Source organism: Perissodus microlepis, chromosome 11 (assembly GCF_051167445.1).
Source record: "Perissodus microlepis isolate ML-2025 ecotype Zambia chromosome 11, ASM5116744v1, whole genome shotgun sequence".
NCBI classification, from domain to species: Eukaryota; Metazoa; Chordata; class Actinopteri; order Cichliformes; family Cichlidae; genus Perissodus; species Perissodus microlepis.
In genome coordinates, this window is record NC_140471.1 from 14,350,552 (window position 1) to 14,370,156 (window position 19,605).

Genomic DNA, 19,605 nt, shown 5'->3' on the forward strand with positions numbered 1-19,605 from the left:
AGAGTTTCCAACAGGGCGTTGAAGAGTCATAGTACTTAAGAATAGAGGGGATGAATGTATGTAGAGATAATACAGAAATGTTGCCATCATGTAGCCAAAATAAATAGAGTATGCACAAATATACATTTATATGCATTAAAATAGTCACATGTGCACAGACATCCATGCAGACACACTCTGAACATCATCATATGCAGGCCATCCTCGGTGACCTGGATCCACCCAGAAGTGATGCTTTATCTACTTAACAGTGTCACCTTCAAAGGCTTCTGACACAAACGGACACACATACACGCTCACAAACCACCTCATCTGTAAAAATCCCTCCACAAATAACAGCCATATGTGTGTCAGGTTTAGGGGTCTCCATCATTTTAAGGCGCTGGCTTCATATCTATAATTGAAGGTAATCGGCTGGTAAAAGGATTGTAAAGGGTTTTGTGCAAAATTCCAAAAATAAGCTGGCTTTTTCATGGTCCTGTTATTGACCTTGTAATTGATTTGGTGAGCCTTTTTTTCCCTTTCTTGTGTTATAGTTTGATACCGTATAATTGACTTTGCTCGCTGTGGTGTCTATTCAGGTTGATTTCTTTGTCTTCTGTACTGTCAGCAACCACTCAGGACTTGCTCTGGGTTACTTCCAGGTTAAAGTGAGGGGTACAAATTTGAGTTAAGGATTCTGACTACTGCGACGTCCTGATGAATATAACAAGACTCACACTGTGCTCTCCCCTGATTGTATGTGTATGTGCGAGTAAGTTATATTCACAGCACCCTGACCTGTGTTACCATGAGTGTAATTGATTGTGTGTGTGCTGGTGTCTCAGTGTTAAGGTTAATTTCTCTAACTGCTGGTAAGTGCTGTCTGACCGTTCCCATGGCGGCCTCTCCGAGCTAAAGTAATGCCACTTAGAGCCCCTGGGCCCCCACCGCTGGCCAGCACATTGATCTGCTGATCAATAATCACATCTGTACCACACACCGTGTGTGTGAGGCTTCTGCACTGATGCTTACACACAGAATAGTGTCTAGAACAAAGTGTCACTGAATGGTTATCAAACTGAGGTCTGAGGGTCACCAAATGGTCATTGAAGTGGTTCCAGAGGAGCCCCCAAGCAGAATAAGGTTATGTTTAATTCCAGTAGCGTTTCGTTTCATATGAAGTTATCATGTTCTGAGACCAGAGTCCTTTGCAGCACTTTTCTCCCCATACAGTGCACACAGTTGTGTCCTCCTTGGATTATTTTCTGATCATGCTCCAACAGTCAATCAAACAGTGAACAATAGCAGGCATTAAAATAACTTCCTGTAAAATGTGCTGTTGCTTCTTGGCAGTAGACCAAATTTTATCAGGTAGTTTTCGGGAGCATGAGTCTATTGTAGCAGTGCAGCCAGGTCTGATCCCAAAAAGTAGTTGTGCCGGCAATCCCGTGTGCTCTCTGGTATTAATTGGAAAGAAAACTAGAAAATTGGCCTTTGATTTAATACTGATCATATTTTCCTCACATGTATCATGTTGTTCTCTGCGCTCTTCTCGCTGATTCTTCCATATTTCTGTTTGCTTTGCAAATTCTTCTATAAACTAGTCATCTGATAGTTCAGTAAAAGCACCATCACCCCTGTCATCTGATATAAGAAGTAAAGTGCTTCCTCAAATACAGTGTTATATCCCCTGTACAAATTCATTATCAGCATTAAAAGCATACCTCAAGGTTTTTTTGTTTCTTTCGTTTTGGAAATGAGAGTGACATCATCACCTGTCTGTGCATCCTTTTCCTCCTCCCGTTCTTTTATTCTTCTCAGGGAGCCTCCATCTTGTTTCAGATCACAGCCAATAAAGCAGCCTGCACCTCCCTCTCTTTCTCTCATCCTCTCTCCTTCTTCCTGTTAAAGGAGTCAGTCAGTCAGAACACTCAAAACACATATTAAACAGGCATCAGCCTCTCGCCGGGGCCAAATCACGCTGTTCAAATGTTGTTCTTCCACCGGGAGCGCAGGACAACTGAAGAGATGGGATCTGCAACATTAACTTGATTCACGGCTGCGGCGACTGAGTGACACTCCATAAACCTCAGCGGGCCGCCGCTGGGCCCCGCCGACAGCACCCCATGGCTAATGTGACACACACTAGCAACGCGTAGCCTCGCCACCCCCACAGCACAACACCAACACATTTTTGCAGCACAGCAAGCACACGCAGAGACAAATAGGAATAGGAGCGCATGTGGTAGAGACACACATCGGTGAAGTCTGACCTTAACCCACAATGCTGACATAAACAACACGTGAACTTAGAGATTCACACAAAAACTGGCAGAGACTGAGCTTTAGTCACCTGAGCTTCATTAGTTTCTACACTAATGTGCTTTTTCTCTCCTAAAATCACACACACACTCTTACAAACAGGTTCTATGGTGCAGTGGTAGAAACTGAACAGCCACTGAGTTATTGTCCTCTCCGGCCGACCTCTCAGCTCGAAGCATTTTGGTGTAGGCAGTTAGCACTGGCCCTGTAGCTCTGTGTAAATAGCTAACCTCTGCTGCTCAAAATGCCACCTTCTTCTGGCTGTCTTTGACAGTACTGACTCCTTCCACACACTAACTACAGCGCTTGTCACTTGGGTTACAAATAGCAGGGCCTGAATTGATATTTACTACAGAGATTTGTTGCCTCTGTGCTGCAGTGCCGCAATAATTTTTTCTTTTTTTTTTCTCGTGTTTTGCCCTTAAACAAATGCATAGTTAGCTTTACCTGCATATGTAATGAGATAGATGTATAGGGTAGATTTAGAAAGACACTTCAAACATGAGAGGAGAGACTGAATAAAGAGGGTTAGAATCAGGGAGTTGAACACTCTACTTATGAGTATTTAAGCTGTAATGCACAATGTATACTATATATCCTTCTAAGAGAAGAGTGCTGCTCCCTCTTAACAAAGCTGCAGTCTGATTGCCCTCTTCATTAAAGTTACCATTTCATGTGGAGAGGAAACATCTTGATTTAAAGAGAATCACCTTGTCCATCTACACTTCAACTGTTACACTACCTCTTCAGTCCTCTATTATCAGTTTCTTTTCTTCTTTTATGTGTAGAGTCATTTTTTAATTCATTGTCATGTCATTAGCATTCTGCATAAATCTTACAGCTTACAGCAAAGCTAAGGTTATTAATAATAATAAAGCCTTAAAATGAAAACGACGGAATTTGAATGAAAACAACAGACTTTGGGAACAAACAATGGAATTTGAATGAAAACAATGGAATTTGAATGAAAAGAACAGAATTTGAATGAAAAGTACAGAATTTGATCAAAAGCAAAAGAATTTGAATGAAAACAACAGAATTTGAATGAAAACAACGGAATTTCAATGAAATGAACGGAATTAGAATGAAATGAATAGAATTTGAATGAAAACAACAGAATTTGGGAACAAACAATGGAATTTGAATGAAAACAATGGAATTTGAATGAAAACAATGGAATTAAAATAAAAAAGAAGGAATTTGAATGAAAACAACAGAATTTGAGAACAAACAATGGAATTTGAATGAAAACAATGGAATTTGAATGAAAAGAACGGAATTTGAATGAAAACAATGGAATTAGAATGAAATGAATAGAATTTGAATGAAAACAACGGAATTTGAATGAAAACAACGGAATTAAAATGAAAACGACGGAATTAAAATGAAAACGACGGAATTTGAATGAAAACAACAGAATTTGAGAACAAACAATGGAATTTGAATGAAAACAACAGAATTTGATCAAAAACAACGGAATTTGAATGAAAACAATGGAAGTTTAAAACAAACAACAGAATTAGAATGAAAACAACGGAATTAAAATGAAAACGACGGAATTTGAATGAAAACAACAGAATTTGAGAACAAACAATGGAATTTGAATGAAAAGAACAGAATTTGATCAAAAACAAAAGAATTTGCATGAAAACAACAGAATTAGAACGAAAACAACGGAATTTGAATGAAAACAACAGAATTTGAATGAAAACAATGGAAGTTTAAAACAAACAACAGAATTAGAATGAAAACAACGGAATTAAAATGAAAACGACGGAATTTGAATGAAGACAACAGAATTTGAGAACAAATAATGGAATTTGAATGAAAACGACGGAATTTGAGAACAAATAATGGAATTTGAATGAAAACGACGGAATTTGAGAACAAATAATGGAATTTGAATGAAAACGACGGAATTTGAGAACAAACAATGGAATTTGAATGAAAAGAACAGAATTTGATCAAAAACAAAAGAATTTGAATGAAAACAACAGAATTAGAACGAAAACAACGGAATTTGAATGAAAACAACAGAATTTGAATGAAAACAATGGAAGTTTAAAACAAACAACAGAATTAGAATGAAAACAACGGAATTAAAATGAAAACGACGGAATTTGAATGAAGACAACAGAATTTGAGAACAAATAATGGAATTTGAATGAAGACAACAGAATTTGAGAACAAATAATGGAATTTGAATGAAAACAACGGAATTTGAGAACAAATAATGGAATTGAATGAAAACGACGGAATTTCAATGAAATGAACGGAATTAGAATGAAAAGAACAGAATTTGAATGAAAACAACAGAATTTGAATGAAAACAACGGAATTTGAATGAAAACAACAGAATTTGAATGAAAACAATGGAAGTTTAAAACAAACAACAGAATTAGAATGAAAACAACGGAATTAAAATGAAAACGACGGAATTTGAATGAAAACAACAGAATTTCAGAACAAATAATGGAATTTGAATGAAAACGACGGAATTTGAGAACAAATAATGGAATTTGAATGAAAACGACGGAATTAGAATGAAAACAACAGCATTTGATTGAAAACAACGGAATTTCAATGAAATGAACGGAATTAGAATGAAATGAATAGAATTTGAATGAAAACAACGGAATTTGAATGAAAACAACGGAATTTGAATGAAAACAATGGAAGTTTAAAACAAACAACAGAATTAGAATGAAAACAACGGAATTAAAATGAAAACGACGGAATTTGAATGAAGACAACAGAATTTGAGAACAAATAATGGAATTTGAATGAAAACGACGGAATTTGAGAACAAATAATGGAATTTGAATGAAAACGACGGAATTTGAGAACAAACAATGGAATTTGAATGAAAAGAACAGAATTTGATCAAAAACAAAAGAATTTGAATGAAAACAACAGAATTAGAACGAAAACAACGGAATTTGAATGAAAACAACAGAATTTGAATGAAAACAATGGAAGTTTAAAACAAACAACAGAATTAGAATGAAAACAACGGAATTAAAATGAAAACGACGGAATTTGAATGAAGACAACAGAATTTGAGAACAAATAATGGAATTTGAATGAAGACAACAGAATTTGAGAACAAATAATGGAATTTGAATGAAAACGACGGAATTTGAGAACAAATAATGGAATTTGAATGAAAACGACGGAATTAGAATGAAAACAACGGAATTTCAATGAAATGAACGGAATTAGAATGAAAACAACAGAATTTGAATGAAAACAACGGAATTTGAATGAAAACAACAGAATTTGAATGAAAACAATGGAAGTTTAAAACAAACAACAGAATTAGAATGAAAACAACGGAATTAAAATGAAAACGACGGAATTTGAATGAAAACAACAGAATTTCAGAACAAATAATGGAATTTGAATGAAAACGACGGAATTTGAGAACAAATAATGGAATTTGAATGAAAACGACGGAATTAGAATGAAAACAACAGCATTTGATTGAAAACAACGGAATTTCAATGAAATGAACGGAATTAGAATGAAATGAATAGAATTTGAATGAAAACAACGGAATTTGAATGAAAACAACGGAATTTGAATGAAAACAATGGAAGTTTAAAACAAACAACAGAATTAGAATGAAAACAACGGAATTAATCAAAGCTGTGTTGCCAGCATAGACTATATTCAATTCAATTCAATTCAATTTTATTTATATAGCGCCAAATCACAACAAAAGTCGCCTCAAGGCGCTTCATAGATACAGAGAAAAACCCAACAATCATATGACCCCCTATGAGCAAGCACTTTGGCGACAGTGGGAAGGAAAAACTCCCTTTTAACAGGAAGAAACCTCCGGCAGAACCAGGCTCAGGGAGGGGCGGCCATCTGCTGCGACCGGTTGGGGTGAGAGAAGGAACACAGGATAAAAGACATGCTGTGGAAGAGAGACAGAGGTTAATAACAGATATGATTCAATGCAGAGAGGTCTATTAATACATAGTGAGTGAGAAAGGTGACTGGAAAGGAAAAACTCAATGCATCATGGGAATCCCCCGGCAGCCTACGTCTATTGCAGCATAACTAAGGGAGGATTCAGGGTCACCTGGTCCAGCCCTAACTATATGCTTTAGCAAAAAGGAAAGTTTTAAGCCTAATCTTAAAAGTAGAGATAGTTTCTGTCTCCCGAATCCAAACTGGAAGCTGGTTCCACAGAAGAGGGGCCTGAAAACTGAAGGCTCTGCCTCCCATTCTACTTTTAAATACTCTAGGAACAACAAGTAGGCCTGCAGAGCGAGAGCGAAGTGCTCTAATAGGGTGATATGGTACTACAAGGTCATTAAGATAAGATGGGGCCTGATTATTTAAGACCTTGTATGTGAGGAGCAGGATTTTGAATTCAATTCTGGATTTAAAAGGAAGCCAATGAAGGGAAGCCAAAACAGGAGAAATATGCTCTCTCCTTCTAGTCCCTGTCAGTACTCTTGCTGCAGCATTTTGGATTAGCTGAAGGCTTTTCAGTGAGTTTTTTGGACATCCTAATAATAATGAATTACAGTAGTCCAGCCTGGAAGTAATAAATGCATGAACTAGTTTTTCAGCGTCACTCTGAGACAGGATATTTCTAATTTTAGAGATGTTGCGCAAATGGAAGAAAGCAGTCTTACATATTTGTTTAATATGTGCGTTGAAGGACATGTCCTGGTCAAAAATGACTCCAAGGTTCCTCACAGCGTTACTGGAGGCCAAGGTAATGCCATCCAGAGTATGAATCTGGTTAGATACCATATTTCTAAGATTTTCAGGGCCGAGTACAATAACCTCAGTTTTATCTGAATTAAGAAGCAGAAAGTTAGCGGCCATCCAGGTCTTTATGTCTTTAAGACATTCCTGCAGTTTAACTAATTGGTGTGTGTTATCTGGCTTCATGGACAGATAGAGCTGGGTGTCATCTGCATAGCAGTGAAAATGTATGCTATGTCTTCTAATGATGCTGCCTAAGGGAAGCATGTATAATGTAAACAGAATTGGTCCTAGCACTGAACCCTGTGGAACTCCATAATTAACCTCAGTGTGTGAAGAGGACTCTCCATTTACATGCACAAATTGGTATATATAAAAGATCCACTTAGCCATGGTTTATTGTCTGTTTTAAAGCCTTGATTTTGGTATTTTTGATTGCCACCAGAGCCAGACGTGACCATATAGTTGACCCTTAAAAAAGGGGTGAAGCACTAAGTTATCCGCTAACGCTAGCAAACCTGTCTATGTGTGTCCAAAAAAGAGACACTTGATAATTAACGCTAAGAAACAAAAAACTTGTTTATTAGAATTTCACAATTTCTAATTGGAGCTCAGATTTGTCGGTGGTGCGCTGAGTGACACAGAAAGCTGTGTTACTTGTTGAACAATTAAAAATACTAAAAAAAAGGCAGCAAGACTCTAAATACACTTGAGAGGTTTTGTTTAAGCGACTTGTGGCAAGGTCTTACAGAAAGCTAGTAGCTACAGCTGCAGAGACCAGGCTCTAAACAATTTCTTCTATGAAGTTGGGAGTTTTAACAATATCTGGATATATTTTTGGCAACCAAGCAGCAACCTTCAGGACTAAAAACTGAAACCAAAGCATGCTGCAGTTCCTCGACTGGCCATGTAAGCCTTGCTTCAGACAATCCTGGGGCCATTCTCAAGTGGCTTTTTTAGAATGAGTAAATTTCTTTTGCCCTTGAGGTTGCTACTTAGTTGCTAGAAAAGGCCAGACTGTATTAAAAATCTTTAACTTTGTCGCCTCCAAGTAGAATTTTCTGCTCTATCCATCTAAGCCTTAATAGTTCACTCTTTTGTCAGAAGCAGTTGTAACACATAAAGGGTTTTCTGTTTCCTTTCATTCACCTACAGCTGTGTAAAATGTTGTTTATTCCAAAAGCACCTTTGCAGTATTATCTGTTTTGCTGTCACCAAAGAATGAATGGTCATTTTCTATTTGGCTAGTAAGTGTGGGAGTTAAAACGAATGTGTCTCTGGTCGTGTTTGAGGAGGACGTGGCACCGTTGGGTCAGAAGCTGTTTGTGGCATAACTCTGACTTTCTGATCACATTGTCCACCCTGTGAGTGGAGGACATTAAATGTTAGCTGTAGATAGGAATATCAATGATTGATGAGTTTTTTCCTTTATGTACTGTGAGATCTGTATGATCTTGTGTGTTGCCCTTGGGTGTAAACCTTGTACCTCCAATGTTAGCATTTTACAAACTTTAGAAAGAAAGAAAGGAAGAAGAAGAAAAAAAAGGACAGTTTTATTTCCTAAGAAGTTAGGAAAGTCTTTCCTATGGTGTTTGTAAAACCAATGTACATTTGAAATGACAATGTATGTTTGTTTGTTTTTTTACAGTTATTTTACAGTAAGTTCATCTGCACTCAGCAACCTAGGTGTGAGAGTCCCTTTTTCACTCTCTCAAATTCCCATTTTTCTGCATAGATTAGTCTACAAGTGTCTAAGCCAGGCGCTGTTTAAACAATGGCATTTCTAACACTGTTCCTATCACCTTGGAAACGCCATGGCAACCTGTGATCTGAGAGGGCACAGTGTGGCTCAATTAGCACCAGCCGTATCTCACCGCACTCTCCCGCCAGAAGAATATCTCCATATTCTGTCTCCTTTCATGCATTAAGTGACACAAATACGTGAAGTGTTACATCACCTTTTATGTCAACTTTCCATGTAGTTTTCCTCTCTCTTTTTTTTACACAGTGATGGATGCACACACACATAGGAAAGAAAGAATAATATATGCATTGCCATGTGTGGTACAGACAGTAATTGGCACTCCTCATTTGCCACTTTTAAATGAGATCCTGTCCATCTAGCCACTAAATGACTTTCATGTTTTTATGCTGTGATTGGGCCTCAAAAAGATCCTTTGTGTCATACTGGCTGCTAGAATGACAGGAAGGTTGCAGTCACTCTCAGACACCTTTTTCCTTCTTTAATTTCTAGCAGTCTGGTAAATGGAGCTTCTTTATGTCATTATTGGCTGCTTATAACAAACATATTAACTAATAAGAAATGCATCACTGTGTTTCCCAGGTATCGTTTCCAAGTCCTTTGAGTGTCGTCTGAAAGGCCAGGGGGCTACATTTGTGGAAGCAGAGGATATGGGCTCCCCTTTGCACAGGAAAGACTCTTCTGAGTTAGCGGGCCATGACGAGATCCAACAGGTCATCATCATCCAGGGCTATGGTGACGGAGAGGTAGCTATCGACCAGACCCTCGAGGAGTCAGCCGCTGCCACCCTGCAGACGCTGGCCATGGCCGGCCAGGTGGCCGAGGTGCTCCACATCACTGAAGACGGACAAGTCATAGCCTCGGGCAGGGAAGTGGCATCCGCAGGAGCCCACCTGGCCGGAGGCAGCACCCAGTACGTCGTCCTGGAGTCAGGGGAGGCCAGAAAGGAGTTTCAGGCTGTGGCCAGAGGAGGGGTAGCAGTCGCAGCTGCTGCTGGACAAAGTCACATTGTCTCAGAGTCCTCCACAGCCCTCGATGCTCTGCTCAGCGCAGTCAGCGAAATGGGCCATCAGGAGGAAATACAAGGAGAGGCAGCCATCGTTCATGAGGTCTTGACCCCAGAGATAGCTGAGGCTGTGCAGAGTGAAGTGCAGGGGGAGGTGAAGCAGGAGGGGGAGGAGCAGGTGCAGGTCATCCAGGGGACCGGCCAAGAGGACATGCAGGAAGTGCTGCAACTCGCCGCGTCCCAGATGATGAAGGAAGGCCTGACCCAGGTCATCGTCAATGATGAGGGCACGCACTACATTGTGACTGAGCTGGACAACTGCACCTTACAGGTGGAGGGAGAAGTGTATGGAGAGGCCGGGACAGGTGACGGGGAGGTGCACCAGGCGGAGCAGCAGACAGGAGAAGAGATAGTGGTGTACCTGGATTGAGCTGCTCGCAGTATTGTCCTGGAAGGATAGAGGAGAGAGACATCCCTGAAAGATTCACATTGGGCATTTTATTTCACTTCCCCTGTTTAGCTATGTTAAAGCTCACGTTAGCCCAGATGTTGTGTTCTGCATTGTCTCTGTTTAATTTCACCCTGCTTCATTCACTTCGTACATCACTTCTACCATCTTCTCTTGGGCTACACTGAACTCAGGTTAAACATTGTTTATTCCAAGCGACAGTAAAGGAAAAAGGTTTTGGTGCTAAGTGAGCTAACCTGCAATCCACACAGCCGCCAAGACTGCTTTAATTAATTAATGCAACTTAAGGAAATGAATGAGTACACATTGTCATGAAATATTTTTACAATGCTTCTAATGTGCTAAGAGTTAAACAAGTTATTATAAAGAAAGTCTATCTTTTCATTTATAACAGAGCTAACAGGTTTTTTTCTTGCTTTTTGATTTCTTTGTGGTACATTTATGTTGCAACCTAAAGTTTTTCTGTAGCAAAATAGATGTTTTTTTTCTTTTGATAACGCAGTGGTTTAATTTGAGTGAACAATCTTTTCTTTTTCTTCAAATCCTTTGTGTGTGTGTGTTTGTACTATTAGTTCCAAATCAGTAATACGATGAATGAATTCCCAAATAGACCTTATACATATTTTCTGTGTAGCGAAAAGTAAAGCAATGACAATTATACGTTTTAGATTTTTGACAGTCCTTCATTGTGTGGAAGGCCTGTTTAAAAAAACAAAACATGAGTGCAGTTTCATTTTTGACAATAAAGATTGAGCCTAATTTTTAACAAGTGTGCCCGCATTTGTTTTCTTGGCAGTTAGCGCTGTTGATAGTTATGTCAGCAGCACAATGCTATCATGCATACAGTTCAGCAGCATCGTACAGGCGACATGCACATACATGCATCAACTGATGGTTCCCATCAAGCTTTCTGATCACTAACACCGTCATTATCATCACCATTATCATTATCGTCATCATGATCACCATCATCCTAATCGCCATCCTCTCATCTCGTCCCCCCATCAGGCCCATTCTGTTCATTGCATTTTTTTTCTCTTCCCCCCCCCCAGCACTATTCAGCACTGGAGGGAGAATCAATATTCATTTAGGCCCCTACACAAGCCTGGTTTCTGATGGAGTGAGTGGGAGAGCGGTGTGACGGCTGCAAACACAATGGCCAACCACTGAAAGTAGAGAGAAAGCACTCGTACACACTGAGGGCATCAAAAGATCATCCCTTTAACACACACGCGCTGCGCGAGCAGAGCAAGAAGGTGGGCTGAGAGGGAGAAAGTGGTGGAGGAGTGGGCAGGAAAAATGAGAGCATTACAGATGGATGTTGAGAGAGGTGAGGCCAGGGAGAAGTGAAAGAGCGGTGAAATCCACAGCCACACAGAGAGAAGGGAGCCTGTAATTTCACATAACACCTGTCTGCCTTTCAGCCTGTCTTTGTCTCCTGCTCCCAGCCTCATGTTGCATTTATAAGCTCGCACAGTCTTTTCATGCTCTTCTTCCTTCTATTCAGCGGAGATGGGCGCATTTAACGGAGGTCACGTTCTCTGTGTGAGCAACCATACGTGCCTGTGAGAGCCAAGGTTTGTCAACACCCACTGAGTGGTGAGAATGCAGCGATAGCATTTAGATGCCTCACATTTATAGAACTTACAGTTTGTTTTTATAATGCTTCCAAATATGTGTTATTCAAGAGTCATGTCACAACAACAGCAGTATGTGCGACTTCTTTTGTGACCTCTCAGTGGGCTCCTGATGCCAAGGTTGAGCAGTGCTGCTTTAAATAATGAATTTTGAAGAGAAGTGCTGTTCAGTCAAATAGATGCACTGCACTGAGGAATAATATTTATTTTGGTGCGTATGTACTCATTAATTATAATATTTTGATTTAAATCGGCTAATCACATAACTGTTATGCACATGTTTGAAGGTAATGTAATATGGTACACTGTAAACTATATATATATATAGATAGATATCTACATACACTACTACTGCCAGGGGTTTAAAATAAAAGGTTACCCAAAACTGAAAAATAATGTACATTTCAGAATTATACAAAAAGGCCTTTTTCGGGCCTTTTTTAAATGAGTTAACAAATTAAAGCTCTTCTGCAGCAATGGAGGTTGATCAAGCCTTGAAAGCTGGTGCTGCTAATTCCTACAGGTGTTCCAACTTTTCTGGATTACTTACAGCCCCCTCTGTCTGCATAAAAGCAGTGCTGGAACAAACTGTGGTATCATACCCTCATGAGCATCAGTTGAACACTATTGTACTGCAGAAAGAAGAGTGTTGCTGCAAAAATGATGAGAAAAAAGCAATTAACAATGGAAGAGAGACAGACCATCATGACACTGTTATCAAAATGTAGGTCTTTCCTTCAAAGAAATTACAAAGGAAGTCAAGGTGTCAGTCAGTACAGTTTCCTTCGCCATCGAAAGGCACTCAGAGACCAGGGCAAACCAACAGGAAGAGGTCTGTCAGACCCAAAGCTGCAACTGAATCAGAGGACAAGTTTCTGAGAGTTATCCGCTCACAGCTCACAGTACAACATCTTCAAGCACAGCTGAATAGTGGTCGTAGTAAGCAAGTCTCAGTTTCAGCTGTGACTCGAGAAGACTTCAAGCTGCAGGTTTGACAGGATGAGTTTCAGCAAGAAAGCCATAACTAAGGCATGAAAATAAGACAAAGAGGCTTGCCTGGACCATGAAACACCACTGTTAAGACTGCTGTCGTAGGATTGTCTAATATGCTAATCTCAGTGCATCCACCTCTCTCTGATTTGTGGATCCAGAGGACGGCCCATATGGATTGGCTAACTAGCTGGATATGATATGATGATATTATGTGACGATGCCGCCATGGACTCCCATTCATTCATCTTCGGCTCATCCCAACCAGCAGAGTTTTGCAAACATGCCCAGTGTTGTTGGTTATATGCAGGAGTTTGTAGGGGTGGACTGGCTTTTTGTTTGATTAGTTTTCTTCTTTTTTTCTTAGTTAGGCAGGTAAGTTGTTGTCATTTGGTTTGATTCTTTTGATTATGTAAATTTCGTAAATCCTCGAGATTGTCTCCTTTTGTTTGTTGTTTTGGCATTAAGTCCATCCCTAACGAATTAACATATTGGAGATGCACACGCCTACAGTACAGCCAGGGCTAATCTAAAGAAGGGCATCAAAAAAGCCAAACACCATTACAAAAAGAAGGTAGAAGAACACTTCTCCAACTCCAACCCCCGACGCATGTGGCAAGGACTCCAGACCATCACAGACTACAGGACCACCAAACCCTCCCCCGCATCCTCTGATGTCTCCTTCCTCAACGAGCTCAACAACTTTTATGCTCGTTTTGAGCGAGGGAACCCCACAACCAAAGCAGACGTGACGCCAGACCACCAACCTCTGACTCTCTCCCCCACCGATGTAGGAGCGGTGCTGAGCAGGATCAATGTCCACAAGGCTGCAGGTCCTGATGGCATCCCCGGGCGTGTTCTCAGAGCGTGTTCTGGGGAGCTTGCAGGAGTGCTGACAGACATATTCAACCTGTCCTTGGCCCACGCTGTGGTACCGGCCTGCTTCAAATCCACCTCCATCATCCCGATACCCAAAAACTCCAACCCATCTTGCCTCCATGACTACCGCCCAGTAGCACTCACCCCCATCATCACTAAGTGCTTAGAGCAGCTGGTCCTAGCACACTTCAAATCCTGTCTCCCCCCCCACCAATTCGCATACCGCCAGAACAGGAGCACAGAGGATGCAGTCTCCATCGCACTGCACTCTGTCCTCTCACACCTGGACAACAACAACACCTACGCCAGAATGCTGTTTATAGACTTCAGTTCAGCGTTCAATACATTCCACCCCTCACAACTCATCAGGAAACTGACAGACCTGGGCATCAGTTGCCTCATCTGCAAATGGTTACTGGACTTCCTGACCAACCGCCCCCAACATGTCCGGCTGGATAACCACTGCTCATCTACCATCACAATGAACACCGGTGTACCACAAGGCTGTGTGATGAGCCCTTTCCTCTACTCCCTCTTCACCCACGACTGCAGACCTGCTGACGGTTCCAACACCATCATTAAGTTTGCAGATGACACCACGGTGATTGGCCTCATCAGTGACAACGATGAGGCCGCCTACAGGGAGGAGGTGGATCGTCTGGCTGAGTGGTGCGACACAAACAACCTGCTGCTTAACACCGAGAAGACCAAGGAGCTCATCGTGGACTACAGGAGGAATGCTGACCCACATCCACCCATCCACATTAAGGGGACGGCTGTGGAGTGTGTGAGCAGCTTCAAGTTCCTGGGAGTCCACATCTCCGAGGATCTCACCTGGACAACCAACTGCTCCAAGCTGGTCAAGAAGGCTCACCAGCGCCTCTTCTTCTTGAGGACTCTGAGGAAGAACCACCTGTCCTCAGACATCCTGGTGAACTTCTATCGTTGCACCATCGAGAGCATCCTGACCAACTGTATAACAGTCTGGTACGGGAACTGCTCTGCCTCGGACCGGAAGGCGTTGCAGAGGGTCGTGAAAACTGCCCAGCGCATCACCGGAGCACCACTTCCTGCCATAAAAGACATCTACAGGAAGCGGTGTCTGAAAAGGGCTGGGAAAATCATCAGAGACCCCAGTCACCCATCACATGGACTCTTCACCCTCCTGCCCTCTGGGAGGCGCTACAGGAGCCTCCGGACTAAGACCACCAGGTACCGGAACAGCTTCTTCCCCACAGCTGTCAGACTCCTGAACTCTGCCTCCTGACATCTGACCCACGTTAACACATGGACTGAACATACACACACCCACAATGGACACAATGGACTGTACCCTCAAACACACAATAATAACATGGACTGAACCACCACTCACAACCACTAGCACTTTATATAGCCTCTGTAGAAATTATCCACATATCTAATTTATCTTAACTGCACTACTGTATAGCTCTGTAAATAATCATTCTGTACATACGATAATTTTTAACCCTACAACTGTTTACAACTTGCATAGTTCCCATTTCTGTATAACTGTATATCTCAGATTTCTGTAAAGTTATTTATTTCATATTCTGTATAGTTTTTCATATTTATATCCTGTTCATAGCCTGTACATAGCTTGTACTCACTACAGCCTGTACATACCTATAGTTATAGAATATTCACAACATACTTCATACCGTGTACATTATAACATACCATAATAGACCCATTTCTGTAATATACTTACATATCTATATTATTGCTAATATATATTGTAATATATCTATATCACTAAAGCACTTCTGGATGGATGCAAACTGCATTTCGTTGCCCTGTACCTGTGCATGTGCAATGACAATAAAGTTGAATTCTATCCTATTCTATTCTATTCTATTCTATACTATTGTAAATAAATCATTATCAAACTGTACCAATTGTGCGATATGGCTGCTTGAGGTCTGACGAGGATGGATCACCCTAATGTTGTGACCTGGCCATCTCTAGACGGGCTATAACATCGCCATTGGATTACTGAAGACTGGAGGCAGGTATTATGGGCTGATTAATCAAAATTTGAAATATTTGGTTCATCACACAGGATCTTTTTACACCGTCGAGTAGGTGAAAGGATGGTTCCACAGTGTGTGGCATCAACTGTCAAACATGGAGGAGGAAGTGTGATGGTCTGGGGCTGTTTTGCTGGATCCAGGGTGACAGAGTGAGAGGCACCCTGAACCAAAACAGCTACCACACCATTCTGCAGCACCATGCAATACCCTCTGGGATGCGCCTAGTTGGTCAGGGGTTCATCCTACAGCAAGAAAATGACCCGAAACATAAGTTCAAGCTATGTCAGAACTACGTCAGGAAAAAAGAACAAGATGGTAAGCTTGAAAACATGGAGTGGTCAGCACAGTCTCCAGACTTAAACCCCATCGAGATGGTTTGGGATGAACTGGACAGAAGAGTGAATGCAAAGAAACCGACAAGTGCCACACATTTATGGGAACTTCTGCAACAGATATGGGAAGAACTTTCCGAAGGATATTTAATTTCTATTGTACAAAGAGTGCCACGGGTGTGTTCAGCTGTTATATCTGCCAAAGGTGGCTTCGATGAGTCAGAAATTTAAAAAGCATTTTGGTCTATGAATTGATTCCATGGTTGCTTATTTGTACTATGCTTTCATTTCAGAGTGCAGAGAGACATTAAACTGCATAATTTTCAATAAAAAAATTGAAACATTTGGGCGTTCTAAAACTTCATTCTGCAGTGCATGACCTTGGCTAATCCTATTGCCCTCCATAAGGTCGCAAGTTCAATGTTCTTTTGTTTTTTTCCCCCCCCTCTGAATAGGAATGCAGATTATTCTACATGTCCATCTGAGTGATTGTGTACTGTATTGTGTGCATCCCCACCCTCTCCGTGTATCTCTCTAATCAGGGCTGGATGGCTCATTATTAACTGCAGCAGGCCACTCGAGTGACATGGAAGAGGGAGAAATTAGCAGCTGTCATCCAGTGATGAGTTCATTTCCTGACAGGCCTCTGCTCCGAAGAGTCCTGCTGCAGACGACCAGACGGCTGATGGAAACCTGCCGCTGAAGCTTAATTGGAGAGCCGGAAAAGGCCAGTGGGAGAGGAAGGGAGGGGCAAAAATGGAGAGATCAGGGTAAAGTCATAACGGTAATGTTAAGGGTCTAACTCTTAACTGAGTTTCACAAGCAGTAATTCAACTTCTGTATCAGCAGTAGGCTTTGTGGGCATAATAGATGAAGAGCAGTGGACAAAAGTGTAGTTTTAACATACTATAATAATTACTCCTGTCACTGTTATTAATCAGGTGCTGAAAGAGATAGCCAAAGCAATTTTACCTCCCGAAATGCTGCGCACTGTAAATTAGACTAACCAGAAATCAGCTCAAGGTTTACATTAAAATGTTAAGGCATAATCCAAATCTAGCAGCATACTGTGTAAAATTCTCCATTAATCGTTTCCTATAAATATGTTGAACTGAATAGTCATTATTTTTATGTTAAATATATATGCATCTGAGTAGCACACCATATTGTCCACATATAATCAGTGTTGGGAAGGTTACTTTTAAAATGTATTCCGTTACAGATTACAGAATACATGCCCCAAAATGTATTCTGTAACGTTACTCAATGAGAGTAACGTATTCTGAATACTTTGGATTACTTAATACATTATCATGCTGTTTACAACTATGTGAATGTACTATTGCTGTGATTTATTACTGTTACTGAAGGTCCGCGGCTCCGAACCGTAGTAAAGGGACCTCTGGCTAATACGGTGGGTTCTGTGTCGGGCTCGTAGCCGAAAATAGCTTTACTTTGTTGTCTGGGTCAACTTTGCTTGCCAGAGACAGAGAGAGGCGTTGAAAGGCTGCTCCAACGGAACTTATTGTTTTTGGAGGAAAACACAAACACGGTGTACAGTCGAGTCTTAATAGCTTACTTACAACTGGGCTCGTCAGGCACTCTTCTTGGTTGCAGTGGTTATTATTATATTTACATGCTTCCAGCTCCCGTTTTTGCTCGATGACAGCTTGTACTTTTCCTTTTTCTCCCTCCCTCGCTCACAGACACATAACGGGTATGGCAGTCCATTCTCCCTGCAGCACGGACTACACTGCCTATGATGCTACATTCTTTAGAGCTATACCTGTAGCATTCTGCCTATTAGCTTAGCACAACAACAACAAAAAGGCACTCTCTCACCCAGGAAACAGCAGAGAGAAAGCGTCACCCTGTAACCATGGCAACCGTAACGTTGCCGCCTGGAACAACAGAACATAGCTGTCAAATAAAACCCAAACAGTCCTGACCCACCACAATATGAAACAGGAAAATACCGCCGTGTAATCCATTTATTTCAACAAAGTAACTGTATTCTAAATACCACCTTTTTAAACGGTAACTGTAACGGAATACAGTTACTTATATTTTGTATTTTAAATACGTAACGGCGGTACATGTATTCCGTTACTCCCCAACACTGTATATAATGTACCACATTCTGCAGCTCTCTTCAGGTTTGCATTGTCCTTTGTCCATTGTTTTGGTCTGCAGCTTTAAATCTGGGTCACTTATTATGGAGCCACAAATTTTAAGCAAAACTGAGCTAAAGAAAAACGTAGGACACAAACAGCAGACAGACACAGTTAGCAAGTAAGTAGTGAAAAACAGTGGTACATGAGGCGGCTGAAGCCTCCGATGTGCCTAATAGGTGGTGGAGACCAAAACTGGATCATTAAGAGAGAATGGAATTCAGGTTCCATGCTAATGCTAATTATCTGGCTGTGTGAACACGATGTTTGTTAACTTGTTAAATGTCTGTTGTTAAGTTCACCAATACTTCATAGCCAATTTGAGCATGCGTTGCTAACCTACAACTGAAGACACGATTTACTTGTCAGGTTCCAGTGGTGTGCTCTGAATTGCCGGTTTATTTTCGAGACAGACTGAAGTTGTTGACATCCAAGGCTATAATTCAGTCTTGTTAGGGTAATGCCTTTACACTCTCATATAATGACATATACTTGCAACGCTTTATTTATTTATTTTTTAAATTGATGCTTAAAATACTTCTAAAGCCTTCAACCACTGGCTCAGTGCGAACGTGTAACATAGTATGATGGGTAATGCACACACACACATTCATACACAGAAGCACTTGCACGGTCTCCTTGGGGCAACTCTCATCACTCTCCTGGGCACAGCAGAGAGGGACAGCAGCGTGGATGGAGGTTTCTCTTTTTCACTCTCTCTGTTTCTCTGAGTATGATAAATATGGCAATTCTGTTTAGTTGCCATCTATAGAAAACATATCAGCCTGAGGATCATTTCCTTAATGTCTCCACTATTAGTTTTGGCCTCCCTTTGGCTGTATTAACATGCCGGCTGATATGCTCTGTTTGTGTGTGTGTGCGTGTCCTCGGGGCTCCAGGTACAATTCTATTAAACCAGACTTGTTTGTTTATTTCCTGTCTGCCTCCCTCTACATGTCCCCTGCTTGCTAGGACTCCGGATCCAGGTCTGTACGTACATTCATGTTAACGACAGGCCGCACACGTATAGATGAACGCACAGTCAGAATCCAGTGTTTATTTGTTTTGTTGTTTTTTTTTTCCATCATTTTTGTAGCTGTAAATCGATAGCTGTTTGAGGCAGTGGAAGCCACAGTTCAGTTATGGTTCATCTCTTCCATGGGAGTTGTTATGGGAAAACGGAGAGAAGGCGGGGAGGGAGGGGAGGGGATGTGGGGAGGGGATGTGGGGAGCCCTGCGTGGCTCTTCTCCCTTTCTCTTACTTTTCCTATGT

The 19,605-nt window shown here is 41.1% G+C and overlaps 1 protein-coding gene and 1 long non-coding RNA gene across 2 annotated transcripts in view; one reads left to right on the forward strand and one right to left on the reverse strand.

Moving 5' to 3' along the window:
* znf407 (zinc finger protein 407) overlaps positions 1–11,674 on the forward strand; it is a 157,966-nt gene extending 146,292 nt beyond the window's left edge. The window contains exon 10 of the mRNA XM_084942847.1: positions 9,377–11,674. Within this exon, the coding sequence (XP_084798973.1) occupies positions 9,377–10,230 (854 nt within the window). The 3' untranslated portion in view covers positions 10,231–11,674. The remainder of the gene's footprint in view (positions 1–9,376) is intronic.
* Positions 8,564–18,002, reverse strand: LOC146377395 (uncharacterized). The gene is made up of 3 exons (XR_014801597.1): positions 17,745–18,002; positions 16,679–16,866; positions 8,564–10,248 (listed from the first exon to the last, which is right to left on the reverse strand). It is a non-coding gene; the product is annotated as an uncharacterized LOC146377395 (long non-coding RNA).
* Between the last annotated feature and the right edge of the window lie 1,603 nt (positions 18,003–19,605).